The following is a 16,897-nucleotide window of genomic DNA, read 5'->3' as shown; positions in this document are numbered from 1 at the left end:
TCCCTCTGTCAAAACAACTGACACAGTAAACAGAAGATAAAAAGGTGTATTCCAAAAACTTCCCATGAATGTCCTGAAAGATATAATAACTGCTATAAGGACAAATTGTTGGACGAAATAAAACAAAATGTTTCAGGATTCAAAACTTAAATGGCTCAGAATCTCTCAAAGTTATAGACAATGTGCTTGCATAAAAAAAAATTCAGAAAATCTCTTGGTATGTTAGCTTAGCAATACCATCGAACTCGGCAAAAAAATAATATTTCATTATCCTAGTCCTTTGCTTTCTTCTAAAAGTCCCCTCCCCTTTTTTTAGTACTCAATTCGAACCCAAATTTAGACAACGGGTCCGAGCGAAGGATGGACAATAGTTTCATTGCTTCTCCGCGTTGCTATAGTTTATGATCCACTGCCCTAAAGAAACGTTTTTTGGTTTTTTTCACTTCCACGCAGCGCCTCTGAACAGGAGCTTCCCTCTCTTGTCAAACCCTCATTCTCCGCAATACTCTCAAACCACGACCGGGACGTTTTGGGAAACAAGTAAGGCGAGCAAAAAAAACCGCTTTTTGTCCCCGTGGAAACTCAGGCGCTTCATCACCCCTTTCATTCTCACGTGTCTCTCTTTCACAACCTCCCAATTCCCAGCTTATTCTGTAGCTGTTATACTACAATGCCTTGCTCGGAATCTAGACGGAAGGACCCTCCACGCCACCGGCAGGACCCCGCGCCCCCTGCTCCCTCTCCTTGGTGTCCTTCGGTTTCTTTTAGCCCCAGCGCTACGCATCCTTTGCGGGCCCCTTCCCAAGCCAGCCCACCCTCCTACCCCGGGTCAAGCCCCATCATCCCCGCCTTAAGGTCCCAAAGTCCCCTCACCCTGAGCTCGCCCCCACCCCCGCCCGTCCGCCCACTGGCGCCTCTCCCGCACCATCCCGCACTCACATCGGCTCCAATAACTTGGCCAGCCAGGACTTGAGCGCGTCCACGTTCTCTATGATCATGGCGAGGAGGGTCGCGGCGGCGGCGGCGCTGCAGTTACACTTCGGACAACATCCCTCCTCCCTCCCCCCCCTCGCGTTGACTCCGGTCCCTTCTTCCCTCTCCCGCCAAGTAGTCACTCGCCAGCAGCAGCAGCACTCTAACTCTCGCCCCTCCCCCGTTTCGCCGAGCCTGGGCCTAAATCAGACCAGGAACTAGCTAAACCGAGAAGGGCGCAACGCAACCTGCTGGGTATCGGAGAAGGGGCGGGCACCCGGTTTCGCAGCGGAGCCAATCGGACGACGGAGCTTCGAGGAGAGCCAGCCAATCGCGCGACAGCGCCCTCGAGTGAAGGGAACCAATCCGAAAGCTGCTGGGAGTACAGTAGCAAGGGTTGAGTGGGGGAACGGGAACCGGTGGGAGGCCTCAGCAGGTTAGGTCGAGCCAACACGCATTGAGACCTTTGTAAAGAGAGCTCCTAATTGAGGAGAGCTGACGCCGAAGCGCGGGTGGTTGGAATACGTGAAACCGCGCAGCGTAAAAAGTGTGTTTCCGAGCCTTTGCCGAATACATTCCTACGTACAACTCACGTTAATCTGGCACAGATCGAGTCGGAAATGATCTGCGTTCTGTGCACGGTGTCGTGCTAATTCCCCAAGGGTGAATTTTTCCCTACACTATTTTCAGCAAATGCGTGGTGATTGACTTATTAGCATTAGGGAAAACTTTGTATTGAGTACACGAACGATTCTCTTCAAGTGCATAACTAAATTGCACATGGCTACAATCTCGCCTCTCCCAATAATTCTCATACTTTCTAGCATTGGATATAACTTCAAGCATGAAGTTAAGATGAAAGCTAATATGCCATAAATTTACATCATCTAAATCCCCCAAGAAACAACATACTATGTGAGGAAAGCAGTATCTATCAATCTTGATATGTAACTTGAAAATATTTACCAAAATACATATGATTTACACACTAATCATGTACAGTATGCACATCTACACATGCACAGAAAAGCCATAGTAGTATAACGGTTTAAATGTTTGGAATAGGATGGGAAAAGCCACTTTCAGCCATAGATACCCAATGAATTAGGCCAATCACTCTTAGTCCAATCTATTTTATTGTGTTCTAGGGATAAAATCAAGAGAAATACATCTAAATATTTTGAATTCCTGGCTATAATGAAATTAACATCAGCGACTGGAATTTGTATACAAAGACATTATATTTGACCCTTCCCATTTATGCTAATCCTAATATTTATTGATAAAAGTTTAAGCCGTATTATTTTGTTCTATGCAGTGCTGGTTTTTATGAATGTTACTTAATAAAATGTTCTAAGCAAAATAATGCAATAATTTTATTTTCATTCATTTATCAAGATAGCCAAATTGACAGAAATCAGATGATACAGAATCTTGAAATTAGAGTTGGAAAATCAGGTGATGCAGCAAAAATAGTAATATAAATACATTTTATTTTTAGGTGCTCATTTAGCAAGTTATACCGCAAAATATTAAAGCATATTTTCAGTAAGAATATTTATTGTTTCATGAAGCTAAAGAACAAAACTACAAAAATATTCTTTATTTCTAACATTGTTCAAAAGTTTCCTTGTGTTTTAAATTTCTGCTATGGATCTAAAGGAATTTTAAATGAATATATCAACCATCTCTTCTGTAAACAGAACACTCTTGGAGCATATATTAAAATTTCCAGGCATCTTATTGTTAGATATTTCCCCCCCCCCACAGAGGTTTCCACCAAGGTCCTCTGCTCCGGCGGGAACAGAGGTTTAATCCCATTGGTCAAAAGATCTGACAGATCCCTTTAAAAGGGGATGCTGCCAGACCCTTCAGCCGGATGCTTACCTGACTTGTAATAAAGAGCTGTTGTTACTAGAGCCTTTGTGTACCTTTCCTTTACCCGATCTAACACTTATATTATTTGACTATTTCATATTATTTAAAATTAGATAGTGCTCCTTATAATATAGTATATTCATTTGAAATTTGTGGGAGGGTTAATTCTGTAGGCTTGGAATTGTCTACTCAAAAGTAGGATTTATATTCATCATTAGTTTATTGTAAGATAGTGAATTTATGAATGTAGCCAAATAATGTAAGTACAGTAATTTCAGTAAACACTAAACAGTAAACTAAAGACAGACGTATCACAGACATCTTTGGAAGTAATTTTTCACTGAAGGAATTTTCAGGGCTAATACTTGCGATGAATAAGACAAATGAATCTGTGAACTATTTTAGTTTCCCAAATGCCTATCATTGATAGGTTCTCTGGATTTAGAAACTAAAAAGGCACTTCCTGTCATATTTTGAATGCTATTGCTGCATCATTACTGCACAAGATAAGTCTAATCTTGTTAGTGCTTTGATTCCCTGTGCATATTGTTATGTATGTGCAGTATAGTATATAGCAAAAGTAATATTGCTTATGTAGTAATAGATTTCAATGGGGTTTATTTCCTAATAATTTTGAATTTTTAACTGCATATAAGTATAAATACAAAATACCATCTTCTATTTCTTTTGTGTGTGTGTATGTGCAAGGTTTATAAGAAAACTATTTTAAATAAAACTCTGAAAAAACATCAATGTAGTATAACAGTCCATTTTTCTAGAAATACCTATTTTTATCCTCATGTTAATTTTTTCTCATCAATATTGTATGATTTTTTCATATGAACAAGGATATGTTACTTAGTAAAAATATGCTCTGCCTCACTGGCAATTTTGAAAGCTTGCATACTTTTAACAAGAGATGGCTTAATAAAACCCTTTATCTCTTGGAATGCTTTTTCACTTTGAGAAACATTGCAATATGACATCAAATTGAACATCAAGTGGCACCGAAAAACTTCTTGGATATATCACAACTTATGCATACTTAGGAAACTTGCAGAAAAAAAATAGGATAGTGAGCCTCACATAGGACTATGTGGCTTATTTTTGCTCCTGCAAAATGCATTCCTTTGGCATGCATTTTAGAATCAACTCCTAAATGATAGTGATCATATAATCCAACCAACTTGAATATCAAAATTATAATTAGTTATATTTACTTTACTAGAAGACATTTTTTTTCTGTAGGAAGAAAAGTATTTAAAAACAATTAAAAGAATGGAAACACAATCAACACTGATTACATTTGCAATTTTGCAACAGCTTCTGAAAAGTTTTTTCACCTCTATTTCTTCCGCTTATGACATCAAATATACATAAACACAAATATCAGAAAGACTGAAACGTAAGATTTGGATACTCCTATCGGTGAGCATCGATAGGTTTCAACCTCTCGGTGCATTATGGGAAACGTAGTATTCAATTCCAGACCTCGCGGTTTGTGGGGGGGGGGGAAGATCCCACGCGACAAGCACTGTAAAGTAACGCTTGGTTTGTAGCGAATTGTAGTTCAGCTGGCGGGTACCTTGCACTGTGTTAGCTCTGCGCAAACTCAACATCCCAAAAGTCTTTGCGAAGGAACCGGATCCACCTTTAGTTTAAATGCATTGTGGGAGAACCGGCGGCGTGGAGTAGGGGCGTAAGCTTGCAGGTGGAAGTCTTTCAGACTCTCGAGAAGCGATGACGGTGAATATCGGGTGACAGCTCGCCTGGATTGATTTTAGGGGGATTAGCTAGCAATTGGGCCACGAGTATGGATCGGAGGATGATGGAAAAAGCAGAAAAGGGGCGAAGAGGCCTCCCCCCCTTCCCTCTTATGCTGTCATTTATTGAGATATACCCAGAGCTGGGACGCATCACTTCACTTACAAGGAGGCTGGTTGGAATACTCCGGGTTAAATTCCACATGGTTTATAAACGGATACTAAATAAGCAGAGTTGTAATGCTATTTACGACGGGTAGCATAAAATAGTTCTTCCTGAGAATTGTCCGAAACCCTTGCATTTTTTGCAAGACATCTGGTTGGGGAAAGTTGATCTAATGAAGCATTCTCGTTGCCACCTTGTATTTGAATTCCCATATGGAACATGCTGACTGGGGATTAAGGGAATTGAATGCTTTTATGACTAGGTTATGGCTAGGTTATCCTGTGCTGGAGGCATATTGCGAACAAAGATAAAAGAATACATGGAGGCTTCTTTTCAAATATTTCCTGTTGCTTGTTGTACGATACCAGATTATTTGTCCTCCGGGATTGGGCGGCCTATAAATCTAATAAATTGAATTGAAAATTGAATTATTATTTTGCTTGGGTTTGTTTGGATTAACTGGATGACTTTCTGGTTAATATCTCATTTGCAGACTTTAACAAAAGAAAGGTCTTTTGCACAAGTATCTAGGAAATCATATCCAATTTACAATGGTACAGTCAAGTGAGGACAGGACCCCTTTTCAGAGGTGGGGTGGGGAAGAGTTCATTTTTTTGGAGATCTGTCTTCTGTGAAATTTATTAGGTTTCTGTTTTTAAAAAGAAAAGTTCTTATGACTTTTTAAGAGTATAGATTATGCTGTTGTTAGCACAAACCAGTAAGATGTTTTACATATAATGAAAATATTATAGTAAATTTCACCCAAATTTCAGAGTGAGACATTGATCGCTTTATCCTAAGTGTGATTTCCTGATTAATGAAAATAATAGTTTTAGATAAGTTTTGATTTGTTTACCTGCTTTGTGGGTTGGTTAGCTGTTTTGCTTTGATTGTAAGCTGCTGTTTAACCAAAAGGGAGAAGTAAATATGATTTGATAAGTTCACAGTGCATTTTAGGTGTCATTGGAGTTGTCATGTAAATTTCCAACTGATGTGCTGATTGTAAACATAATACTTTTTTGACATTGACTTTTGGTTCAATATATAGCAATATGACAAGTGGAACTTTTCTGCTTCATTAATTAAGAACAATTGCCAGATTGATATTCAGCTTGCATAACATCCCACACTATTATTTATATTTACTAACGATAGTTGCACATCTCCAATTGCCATACAGAAGGGAACAGGGCATCAAATAAAATTAAGCAATTTGTCTCTAATTGTGAAACACAATTTAGGCTAATACAAGTTGTCCTCAGTGAGTTCTCATTCAGTAACCATTCAAAGTTACAATGGTGTTAAAAAAAACCCCTCATAGTTGGTCCTCAATGTTGTGGCCATTACAACATCCCTGCAGTGATGTGATTGCAATTTGGGTGCTTGGCAACTAGTACACATCTGTGACATTTGCAGCATCCTGCTGTCATTTGATCACTGTTTACAACCTTCACAGCTGATTTCCAACAAGCAGAGTCAGTGGGAAAGCTGGAAGGAAGTCCCAAATCACAGTTATATGGCATTGTGTTTAATGGGTGATTCACTTAATGACTACAGAAGGAACTGATGTCATAACTGACTTCATAATTGTCACATGCTGTTTCACTTTCATGTCTGTATCGCTTAACAAGAATTGCCATTTCCAATTGTGGTTGGTAAGTGAGGACTAGCTACATACTCTTAACACTGTAAATGCTATCAAATGTCTATCAAATAGAAAAATAGTAGTACAATAATTGAGTAAATGTGAAAATATGATCAATTTTTTATTTGCACTTCTTTAGATAAATGGGTCTTTCATTATCCAATCAATGTGAAAGTGTAAATCCCCAACTAATATGTAGTAATTATTTTTAAAATGTGACAAGAACTAAAATGAATTACTGAACTGGCACAACTTGATTTTTTGCAGGCTTAAATTTCTTAACAAAATAAGTACTATCTAAACTCAAATGAAAAGGAGGGCAGTAATTTTATTTAATTGATAATATTTTTAAGTTTGTAATATTTTTGAATTTTTTATAAGTGATAATACCTGGATAATATTATAGAGTTAATATTCAGGGTATAATGTTTGTGTGGAAATTCAAAGTTCTTGCACAATAATGATACAACATACTATACTAACATAAATTATATTATTTAAGCTAATCACACTAATTAGGGATTATTTGTTCTTTTAAGGAACGGAAAGGGACAGCTAAAGTCGACTTCTTGAAAAAAATAGAAGAGGAAATCCAACAGAAATGGCACAATGAAAGAGCATTTGAAGTTAATGCACAAGATGTAGCAAGTCACAAAAGGTGAGAATACTCATTTCACATGTGGCTGAGAATTTCAATATTTGAGTGTGTAAATTTTAAATCTAATGGAATTTAAAAAAAATTAACTATGCGTTTAATAGTAGAAAATTAGTATTAAACAACATTTAAATTTAATTTTTTGAGTAGTAGCAAGCTTATGGATAGTATAATGAGTCACACAGAATCTGTCTCTAATAAGATGTTTTTCAGATACAATATGGGAACTAATATAGAAGTTTTCCTGCCTAAAGGATGAATGCAATATAACACTTTCCTTAAAAATATTCCTTCAGAAAGATGAAGTCCATGTGAGATGTAAGGCCAGATTAGGGGCTAGGAAATCCAAAAATGACATTCCATATACGACTAAAATATGTGTCTCATTGGAAACATCAAATTCAGAGTTGGCTAATATCTGTCATTTTGTCTAATGAAAACTGAAATACAAGTAGTCCTGTATTTACAACCATTTGTTTAGTGACTGTTTGATGTTCCACCAGCACTGAAAAAAGTGATTCATAACCATTTTTCACACTTACTACCATTGCAGTGTCTAGCAAGAAAAATAATAAAATGAGGCAAAACTCACCTGTCTCGCTTAGGAACAGAAATTTTGGGCACAATTGTGGTCGTAAGTTGAGGACTACTTGTACTAAGAATTGATATTCTGGCATATAGGTTTCAAATGTGCATCTACATTTCTGAAATCTCCAACTTGAGTTATTATTCCTGACCTTTTCGTTAAGAAGAATTTAAGAAATAGATGACAAATACATAACAACTTGCTAGAACAGTAGAAAGGTTGGTATCTCAACAGAGATGGACCTGTAGATTTCTTTTTCTGAACAGCTGAATCAGAAATGCACATACACAAATGTATATGATATAATATAATATTATAGGGTATAATTATCTTAATGTTTTTTTCATTATGATGCCCATAAAAAGTTAAGAGCAGTGACACCTTCTTGTGAATCAGGTCCAAATGTAGCTGACGACATGGCAATAACCATGTAGTTTTCTTGATAATGGTACGGAAGTGGTTTGCTACTGCTGCCTCAATTAATTTCTGGTTTGACCTACTGTTCTGGGATTTCTAGTAATTTTCAATCCAGCTGAACAAGGCTAGGTAAGTGCTGCCATCTAGCTGAGTGCATTTAAAAGGACTTGGATTGAGAAATTCTGAGTGAAAATCAAAATTAAGCATGGCATTCTACTACATAGTTTTATAATTTGCTTGTGGGTACCATTTAATTATTAGTTTTTTTTCTCTTTGGTTGTAGCAAAAACGAACAGAGGGGAAAATGAGTTTATATCTGATTGGAATGTTCTAGCAGAATGAAGTTCCTTTGCATGCAACTATACATGTCTCAAATTTGGAGAGTTGTAGGATACATACATATATACAGTACATACATGTATGTGTGTGTATGTATGTATGTATGTATGTATACAAATACGTATACACACACATACATACATAGTATACACACACATACATACATAGGAGCCGAGGTGGCGCAGTGGTTAAATGCAGCACTGCAGGCTACTGCTAGATCAGCAGTTCAGTGGTTCAAATCTCACCGGCTCAGGGTTGACTCAGCCTTCCATCCTTCCGAGGTGGGTAAAATGAGGACCCAGATTGTTGGGGGCAATATGCTGACTCTCTGTAAACCGCTTAGAGAGGGCTGAAAGCCCTATGAAGCGGTATATAAGTCTACTGCTATTGCTATAGTAAAGGTAAAGCCTAATTATGCCTGACTGTAGAGGGCAGTGCTCATCCCCATTTTTTAGACAGGGAGCCACAGTTGTTGGAGGATGCATCTGTGGCCAGCATGACTATATGCTGAGGGGTAACACTATTACCTTCCCACTGAAGTGGTATCTATTCATCTATTCTTATTTGCAAGCTTTTGAACTGCTAGGTGAGGAGGAGCTTGGGCAAATAACAGGAATTGACCCCTTTGCACAGTACTTGGGTCTTGAACCTAGACTGCCATCTGATAAGCTCAGTGTCTTTAACGTCTGAGCCATCACACCCCATGGGTGTGTGTGTGTGTGTGTGTGTGTGTGTGTGTGTGTGTGTATGTGTATGCAGAATTTTCTTTTTCAATTATTTGTCCTTCATTCAGACCAAAATTTCCATTTTTGTGAAGCTTTTCAGAGGTATGTGTAATTATGAGCAAGGAAATATTCTATTGTGTGAATTTGTCTGTTGTTCAGACGTTATGGAATATCTTCCACTGTATTTAATGATATACAAACTTAATCAGTTAAAACCCAGGTTTAGTAGCTTAAGTCTTTTTTAAGTAGGTATCATTCAATTAACACTTCTATAACATTTTAATTTTTAAACAAGGTCACTTCATTTGTTTCAAATGTGGCCCTCAAAGTTCCTGTTATTGAATATTATATTGCATACTATATTGCAGTGACAAGTCAAGAAATATTTATAGGACCATAACCTTAGCTGTGTTTAAGCTGAATTTCTGAAAATTAATTAATTAATTTTAAAAATTATGTTTTGAATCTCCATTCAGCAATGGGAAATATTTTGCTACTTTTCCTTATCCATACATGAATGGCCGGCTTCACCTAGGACACACATTTTCTTTATCAAAATGTGAGGTAAGAATTTTTATTAGTGCTTTTGTGAAGCACTTCTAAAGAAAATAGAAATAGAAAATAGAAATGTATAAAATCTGCTATTTTTCTAATGACACATTTAATGTTTATTTATTTGTGTAGTCATGTAGGTAACTCTGAGTGGCTCATCACAGGTAAAAAAACATAAAAGAGAAATAGATTAAAAGAAAAATTCAGACATATAAAAATAACTAAATGGTCTTGAAATAATAGATCTTATTCTCTTTGTTTCAATCCAGAAAGTTTTCATTTAGAGCAAACTCTTCAGCTCATTGACCATGGAATTTCATATTGCTGAAACATTTATTATATGTAATATTATCTTTGTTATATTAATGCATGCTACTTTAATAGTATTACAACCCTAACAATAATTTTCGTACTGACTTTAAGAATGTATTGTTTCATGTCTACAACCTCTGAGGAGAAGAGAAATTATCATCTTAGAATCACATATAGGTTTACCTAAAACTGTCCCATTGAATGCAATGAAAATTATGTTAATTTGGCTGTTGTACCATAAGCAGCCATCGGATTTCAACTGCTTCTAATTTCTATTTTTAAAAGACATTGAAATAAATGGCTTCTTTTCTTTCAAATTCTGTATCTTGCTTGAATTTTTCCTAAGGGAAATAAATTGCTGAGGCATTTTAATAAATAATTTGTAGTTTAACCATTTGTGTTTTATCTTCCCCTCTTTTTCCTATTCTCAGACATTAATGCTTGATCTCGTTTTTATGTGTCTTACAGTTTGCAGTTGGTTACCAGAAATTGAAAGGAAAGAAATGCCTATTTCCTTTTGGACTTCATTGTACTGGCATGCCCATTAAGGTAAAATCACTTAATTGTATGGACAAAAATGCATTCCGTTTCTGAATAAAAAAACAACAACATTATTTTTAATCTATTTATTTTAATGTAGCAGGTATCTCATGTACACATTTGGTTAGTATACTGGAATTGCCCATCTTAGGATATAGGTGATTCTGGGGCATTGTAATACATTAGATTCAATTCACAAAAGATGTTATGGAGCAAAGATTTGTTAAAACAATCACTTCTGTTTGTAGGATCACACAGCTACAGTCGAAACTTCCATACCCTTTTTAGGATTAAATCTAAAGTTTTTTATGGACCTAATAATCCTTGATCATGTGGCTGATTTCAAAATTGCTCACATCTATGGTAAAATTTGCTTTCTTTGGTGTTAAAAGTTATATGCTTAAAATGACCAGCCCAGATTCAAAAATTACATTTAAATGTGGAGTCCTTGGTGCTCTCTGAGCTTGTACATTTTCTTGCAGACAATTTATTACCCAACTAAGTAATGTCATCTGTTGTAGAAGGGAGTGGGGTTGCACAGTGCTTCTAGCAATGATGATGTTACCTAGTTAGGTAATGAAAAATCCAAGTTCAGAGAGCACCAAGGACTCCACAGTTCACAGTTCTCTTTTATGGTACTTTTAAGTATATTCAGTGGATTTAGTACACTCAGTGGGACTATGGAAACAACCTGTTTCTAAGATTGAATTTTGCTTTTTAAAGGCTTCTCAATTATAAAAACCGTTGGTAAAACATGGGTAGCAATGAACAAGCTTCCAGAAAGTTCCAGAAGTTACAGTCCGAGAAAAAAGATAAGATTAAAGAAAATATGTGTTCTTCCCATAGAAGAATCTACTTGATTTTTCAAAACAGCTTTTCTGTTTGCACAGGTGGAGTGGAAATATCCATTTACTCTCTTTGGAAAAGTAATGCATAACATTTTAAAGAATTTGGCAGGGTCAGAGGATGAATCAGTCATCCTTTGCATGGACCAGAGTAAAAGATGTATAGCCTTATCGATTTTAACTGTTGCCACAGAGGAGCAATAACAAACTAGGTTTAGAAATAATAGTAACCAGTCGAAACAGCTGGCTGATTATGTGACCAACCATAAAAATATATAAATGTATGTGGCACCATCCAGATCTTACATCCATGTGCCCTAACAGTTTACAGAACTCTAGTGTATTTTCTCTTAGGCATGTGCTGATAAGCTGAAACGAGAAATGGAGCTGTATGGCTGTCCACCAGAATTTCCAGATGAAGAAGAGGAGGAGGAGGAAGAGGAATCAAAGCAAGAAGTGGTCATTAAAGATAAAGCTAAGGGCAAAAAGGTACTCAAGCAAGGCTGTAGTAGTTTTCCTCCTTCCTTTATACGCAAGGACTGTATCTAACTTGGCACACCATCACTTATTGTTTTGTTTTTTCTGTGTCTTCTTTTTCTCTCCCTTTTTCTCTATTCCTGCCATCCAGTTCTATATCATTCACTCTCTCTTCTTCCCTTCCCAGTGATAAAAGCCTGACTTGCTTGCCTTCATGAAGCTTTTGAAATTATTCATAAAGCTACTGGTAACCAGCTTTGATTTGCAGTATGAATAATTTATGGTTCCTTTTAGAAGATTATTTACATCTTGCAATACAACTGTAAATTTGTAGGAATTCTCATCTAATGTGAAATATTTAACGAACTTTTCTGTCCTTCTATAACTTTAATGATTTTTTTATGCACATAATGAAAATATTGCATTTAACTGTGAGATATATACATTTCCCCTGTTGTTTAAAGAGTAAAGCTGCTGCTAAGACTGGCTCCTCAAAATACCAGTGGGGCATCATGAAATCTTTAGGCCTCTCTGATGAAGAAATAATAAAATTTTCAGAGGCTGAACATTGGCTTGGCTATTTCCCACCTCTGGCTCTTCAAGATTTAAAACGCATGGGACTAAAGGTATTACATATTTCTTATGTTGTTGATCAAAAGTATTTCATTTTTTTATGCTTTTCTATTTTTTATTGATATGTAGGCCTCGGTTTGCACACTGACTATGAGAAGTATCTATTAGAAAACTGTCCAAAGGCATTCACATTTCTTTTGTAAATGTTAGGCTTGCGATTTGATATTCTTACTGAGGACAAACAATCTAAAGAATTGAAATAGTATGTAAAGATTGCTTTTGCTAAGGATAGATATAACCGCACCATATTACATTCTAATTTCAATATTTAGAAATTCTAAAAGCAGTTTGCCATGGGAATAGTGATTGCTATTTATGAAATTCAAAACTAAATTTCTCCTTTCTCCATTAATTTCTTTGGATTCCACCTATGAACGACCTTTATTTCATGATTTACCAGGTAGATTGGAGACGTTCCTTTATTACTACCGATGTCAACCCCTATTATGATGCTTTCGTACGGTGGCAATTTCTAACTCTCAGAGAAAGAAAGAAAATCAAATTTGGAAAACGGTAAGTGCTTTCTTGATGTGTCCATTTATAAAACATTAAACACAGTTTCCTGTTGCTTAGTTGCTTGAATTATGTCAAAAATACAGTAGTGAAGGTGATTTGCTTATGGGTTCTCTGAACCATCCATCCCATATTTATGATTTTGTTTGGTGAGAGATCTTTGACATATTGCAGAACATTAACACCCAATATACAATACAATACAAGAATTGGAAGGGACCTTGGAGGTCTTCTAGTCCAACCCCCTGCCTAGGCAGGAAACCTTATACCGTTTCAGACAGATGGCTATCCAACATCTTCTTAAAGACTTCCAGTGTTGGGGCATTCACAACTTCTGGAGGCAAGCTGTTCCACTGATTAATTGTTCTAACTGTCATATTCTCTAAATTTTAATTAAATCAAAGGAAAAAAAACAAAGCACAGTGGTCAAAATAATGCAATTAAATTGAAAATACTTATGTCTCAGTAAATAAGTGCATAGTTATATAAGAGCAGTTAACCGTTTGTGAAAATGAAATGGATAGGAAGGGAAGAATGTGTTATTGAAAGATCCTTTTTGAAATGTTTTTATTATACTTAATTTTGAAATTCCTTTTTTATCTTTATTTGATTTCTTTAGTTAAGCTTATGCAATTTTAAAAAAAGAATACATAATGGTAAAAACTTTTTTTTACATAAATATCAGTTTTCTATATTACTATAATTGAATATAGTAATAGCTTAAATGATTTATTGCAAATGTCTTAAGATTATACTTGCCAGTAAATATTCTGTGGTTGTGTACCATTCTGATGGAATTCTACTAGGTCCACAGTTTTTCCTATTTCATGGCCTAAGTTGTCCTTGGAGTTTCTTGTAAACAATATTTGTTATGGCAGCTTTTTAAAATCTCCCACTTCAATATTTCTATACAATTAATGATTTGTGGTTGAGTCACAGCTAACTTCACTAGACACAGCTGAGTAAGGTAGATCAATAGATTATGTCTCCGTATATAAATAATCTTTGTTAGCCTGAACTCCAGATATAAAATATTTTGTTTCTTTTATTCAGTGAACCAATAACTTTCCAACTTTCTTTCCTGGTTTATTATAGTTCTGATCCACACATTTCAAAGAATATTGATATGGTTCTGAATGTAGCAGTTCCATTTTATGTCTGGCTGCTAAAGTTACTTGGCATAAGTGCCCAATTCAGTACAGCATTATTACTTATAGTGGCCCCGCTTATGGCTTCTCTGGAAAAAGTGAAATTAAAGCAAAGAAAATGATGCTCCTGCATAATTTTCCTTGGAATTAGTCTGCATAATAGGAGACTATCTGGCATGGATGTTCAATTACACTAACCAAATGCAAAATACTCCCTGTTCAATATCTAGGATGTACCCACATTTTAACAATGACTTAATTTGCCTTGTAGGTATACTATTTATTCACCAAAAGATGGTCAACCCTGCATGGATCATGATAGACAAACAGGGGAGGTAATAAAGGATTTTTAAAAAATAGGACTATGTTTTAATGAGTTGAGACTTTGGAGATTAAAGCCAGAGGGTAGGCGGGAAGAGGAGGATCAGGAAAAATGGCCACCCTGCCCATTTTCACTACTGTCTCCTGATTTTTTACGGAAAGCCTTTTCTTTCTTAAAGGGTTAAGCTTATTCAGTCATCTAATTGACTGAAACACCTAAACAGAAAACTAAAGGAAATTAGATAGAACTTAGAAATCATAATCAATAGTAGTAGTAGCAGTGGATTACCCAATCTTAGTATCTTAAAAAAAAAGAGCCAAGGCGTGTCCAACTTGGTTAGTATTTGCTAGAATCTCAAGTACCAGGAGTCCCAAATTGAAAAAGTACTCCAGATTAAACCAATGGCAGCTTCTTATATATCATTGCCAAGAAGATGAAGTATAATTCCATGTTTCCCTGAAAATAAGACAGAGTCTTATTTTCTTTTGACCCCCGAAATAAGCACGTGGCCTTATTTTCAGGGAGGTCTTATTATTTTGAGGTGCTTGAGGCAGTGAATGTGGTTACCTCATGGCTGCTGCTGGGTTGCAGTATTTTCAGGAAGGACTTATTTTTTGGGGGAGGGCTTATTTTAGGGCATGCACTCAAAAGCCCGATTGGGCTTATTATCCAATGAGGTCTTATGTTCAAGGAAACAGGGATGTAAGGAGAGTTGAGTTTGATTCAATAACTTTTTTTATAGTATTGGGATGCAAATAGCAGAATTAGGAAAGATAATTTAAAAGTTATTTGTAAATTGGAACTTTGAGTCAACTTTCAGAGAAGATAAAAATGGAAAGTCACCTAGGCACTCAAGCTTCTGGAAAAGCTGCTTGGACACTAGCTTCTGTGTCACCAGCAGCTTGTTTATACTAGATTTCCATAGAATCACCAATTTCTTGCATTATTTTCTAGTTGGGAGCGTGCGGCATAATTCTTTCCTTGTTATTAATACCAGGATTATGTAATGCTTCACGTTAATGAAAAATAAGATGCCTTGAAATGTATATAGCATCTGTCTGCAACTGTTTAAACCGATCTTGTGATTCTGGGAAAAGATGCAGATGCTTTAAGGAGTTGCTAACAGGTATTACCTGAGTTACTTCCTCTCACTGCTACCATCCCAACTCTGAAACACACTTTTCTCTTCCAATCCAAAGTAATGTATTTATTTATTTACAGACGTTATAAGGCCACCTATATCATATAATGATCCTAGTCAGCTCACAGTAACAATAAAAACAAAGATCTGATTAATACACAAATCACTCTAATGCAGCATTGTGAAGCCCATGTCTGCCCACGCCCATGTGCGGTTTAGTGAAGAGGAAAAACGTGATACGTCATGTGACAAGTCTGTAATGGCACAAGTTTGGCACCCCTGCCCTAATGATTTTGTTGTAGTCTAATACAGGGGTGTCAAACTCACATCATCATGGCGCCATTATGTAACATATTGGGACTCCCCCCCCCATCGCTAAACTGGACATCAGCGTGGCCAGCATGTGAAACATCTGGTCCGTGAGCTGGGAGTTTGGCAGGCCGGGTCTAATGTATAAAGACTGGTTTGACTGAATAGTTCTAAGAGATTACAAATGAAAGTGACACAATTGTTTATATATTGTCTCTTAGGGTGTGGGACCTCAAGAATACACACTAATCAAAATGAAGGTGATAGAGCCTTACCCTCTGAAATTAAGGTAGGCCTCGGCATAATTACTTATACTGATGTTAGTAGAAAAAAAGAAGAAAGCTAAAAGTTTATTGAAAACACATATTAAAGGTTTTAGAAGTGTGTTCAGATATGTGTGGCTTTTTGGTTGCTGATGAAGTAGATTAAGATTAGACTAATTTATGCCATGTAGGTTGATCAGTTAAGTAGAAATTTTCACATAGAGGACAGGATACCACTGGATATAAGTTATTGAGAGAGGAATAGGTTTTGACTTCCTGAGTCTTATTTGTGGCATTCAACATTGGAAAAAATGAAAAGATCTATTGATCTACAATTAAAGGCACTTGGAAATCAGTTCCACTGAACTGAATAGCCTTAAGAAATGCATCAGGTTGTATTGACAATATGGATCAATGCTTGGTTATTCTTGGATCTGTGCACGTGGCTTCCTTTAGAGAAGATGGTAATTTAGATTATATCTAAAAATGGAAAAATGCACCAGATGGTTTTGGAAGAACATTTTTATTACTTTTTTTTTTTTGAATTTATTGATATAGTGACTTCCCTGTGTTTATTCCTTACAAAATGAACACAATAAACAGTCATGTTTGTAAGTCAAAGATGTGCTGTCTTTTTAAATTGTCTTTGTGCAAAGATTGGAAAAAGAAGAGGAAAGTTCCCATAGTGAATAGGTT

General features: G+C 36.2%; 2 protein-coding genes across 4 annotated transcripts in view; one reads left to right on the top strand and one right to left on the bottom strand.

The window, feature by feature from the left end:
* The window catches only part of RBM27 (RNA binding motif protein 27), a 34,452-nt gene extending 33,247 nt beyond the window's left edge, over nt 1-1,205 (bottom strand). For 2 of the 3 annotated variants that reach the window (XM_014065766.2, XM_014065767.2), the window contains exon 1: nt 940-1,204. In XM_014065766.2, coding sequence (XP_013921241.2) covers nt 940-998 — 59 coding nt within the window. In that variant the 5' untranslated portion in view covers nt 999-1,204. Of the gene's footprint in view, nt 1-939 lie in introns of all 3 variants that reach the window. The other variant, XM_014065768.2, reaches the window with a different exon arrangement.
* A 3,306-nt stretch (nt 1,206-4,511) lies between these two features.
* The window catches only part of LARS1 (leucyl-tRNA synthetase 1), a 51,515-nt gene continuing 39,129 nt past the window's right edge, over nt 4,512-16,897 (top strand). Inside the window, exons 1-9 of the mRNA XM_087709596.1 lie at nt 4,512-4,596; nt 6,964-7,082; nt 9,623-9,710; nt 10,479-10,559; nt 11,750-11,884; nt 12,337-12,498; nt 12,906-13,018; nt 14,438-14,501; nt 16,160-16,227. Coding sequence (XP_087565722.1) covers nt 4,591-4,596; nt 6,964-7,082; nt 9,623-9,710; nt 10,479-10,559; nt 11,750-11,884; nt 12,337-12,498; nt 12,906-13,018; nt 14,438-14,501; nt 16,160-16,227 — 836 coding nt within the window. The 5' untranslated portion in view covers nt 4,512-4,590. The remainder of the gene's footprint in view (nt 4,597-6,963; nt 7,083-9,622; nt 9,711-10,478; nt 10,560-11,749; nt 11,885-12,336; nt 12,499-12,905; nt 13,019-14,437; nt 14,502-16,159; nt 16,228-16,897) is intronic.

This window comes from Thamnophis sirtalis, unplaced genomic scaffold (assembly GCF_051295495.1).
Source record: "Thamnophis sirtalis isolate CommonGarterSnake01/CBP01778 unplaced genomic scaffold, rThaSir2_p1.2 scaffold_3, whole genome shotgun sequence".
Lineage (NCBI taxonomy): Eukaryota > Metazoa > Chordata > Lepidosauria > Squamata > Natricidae > Thamnophis > Thamnophis sirtalis.
Note: the sequence above shows the minus strand (reverse complement) of the source record. Positions and strands in the feature narration are given on the sequence as shown.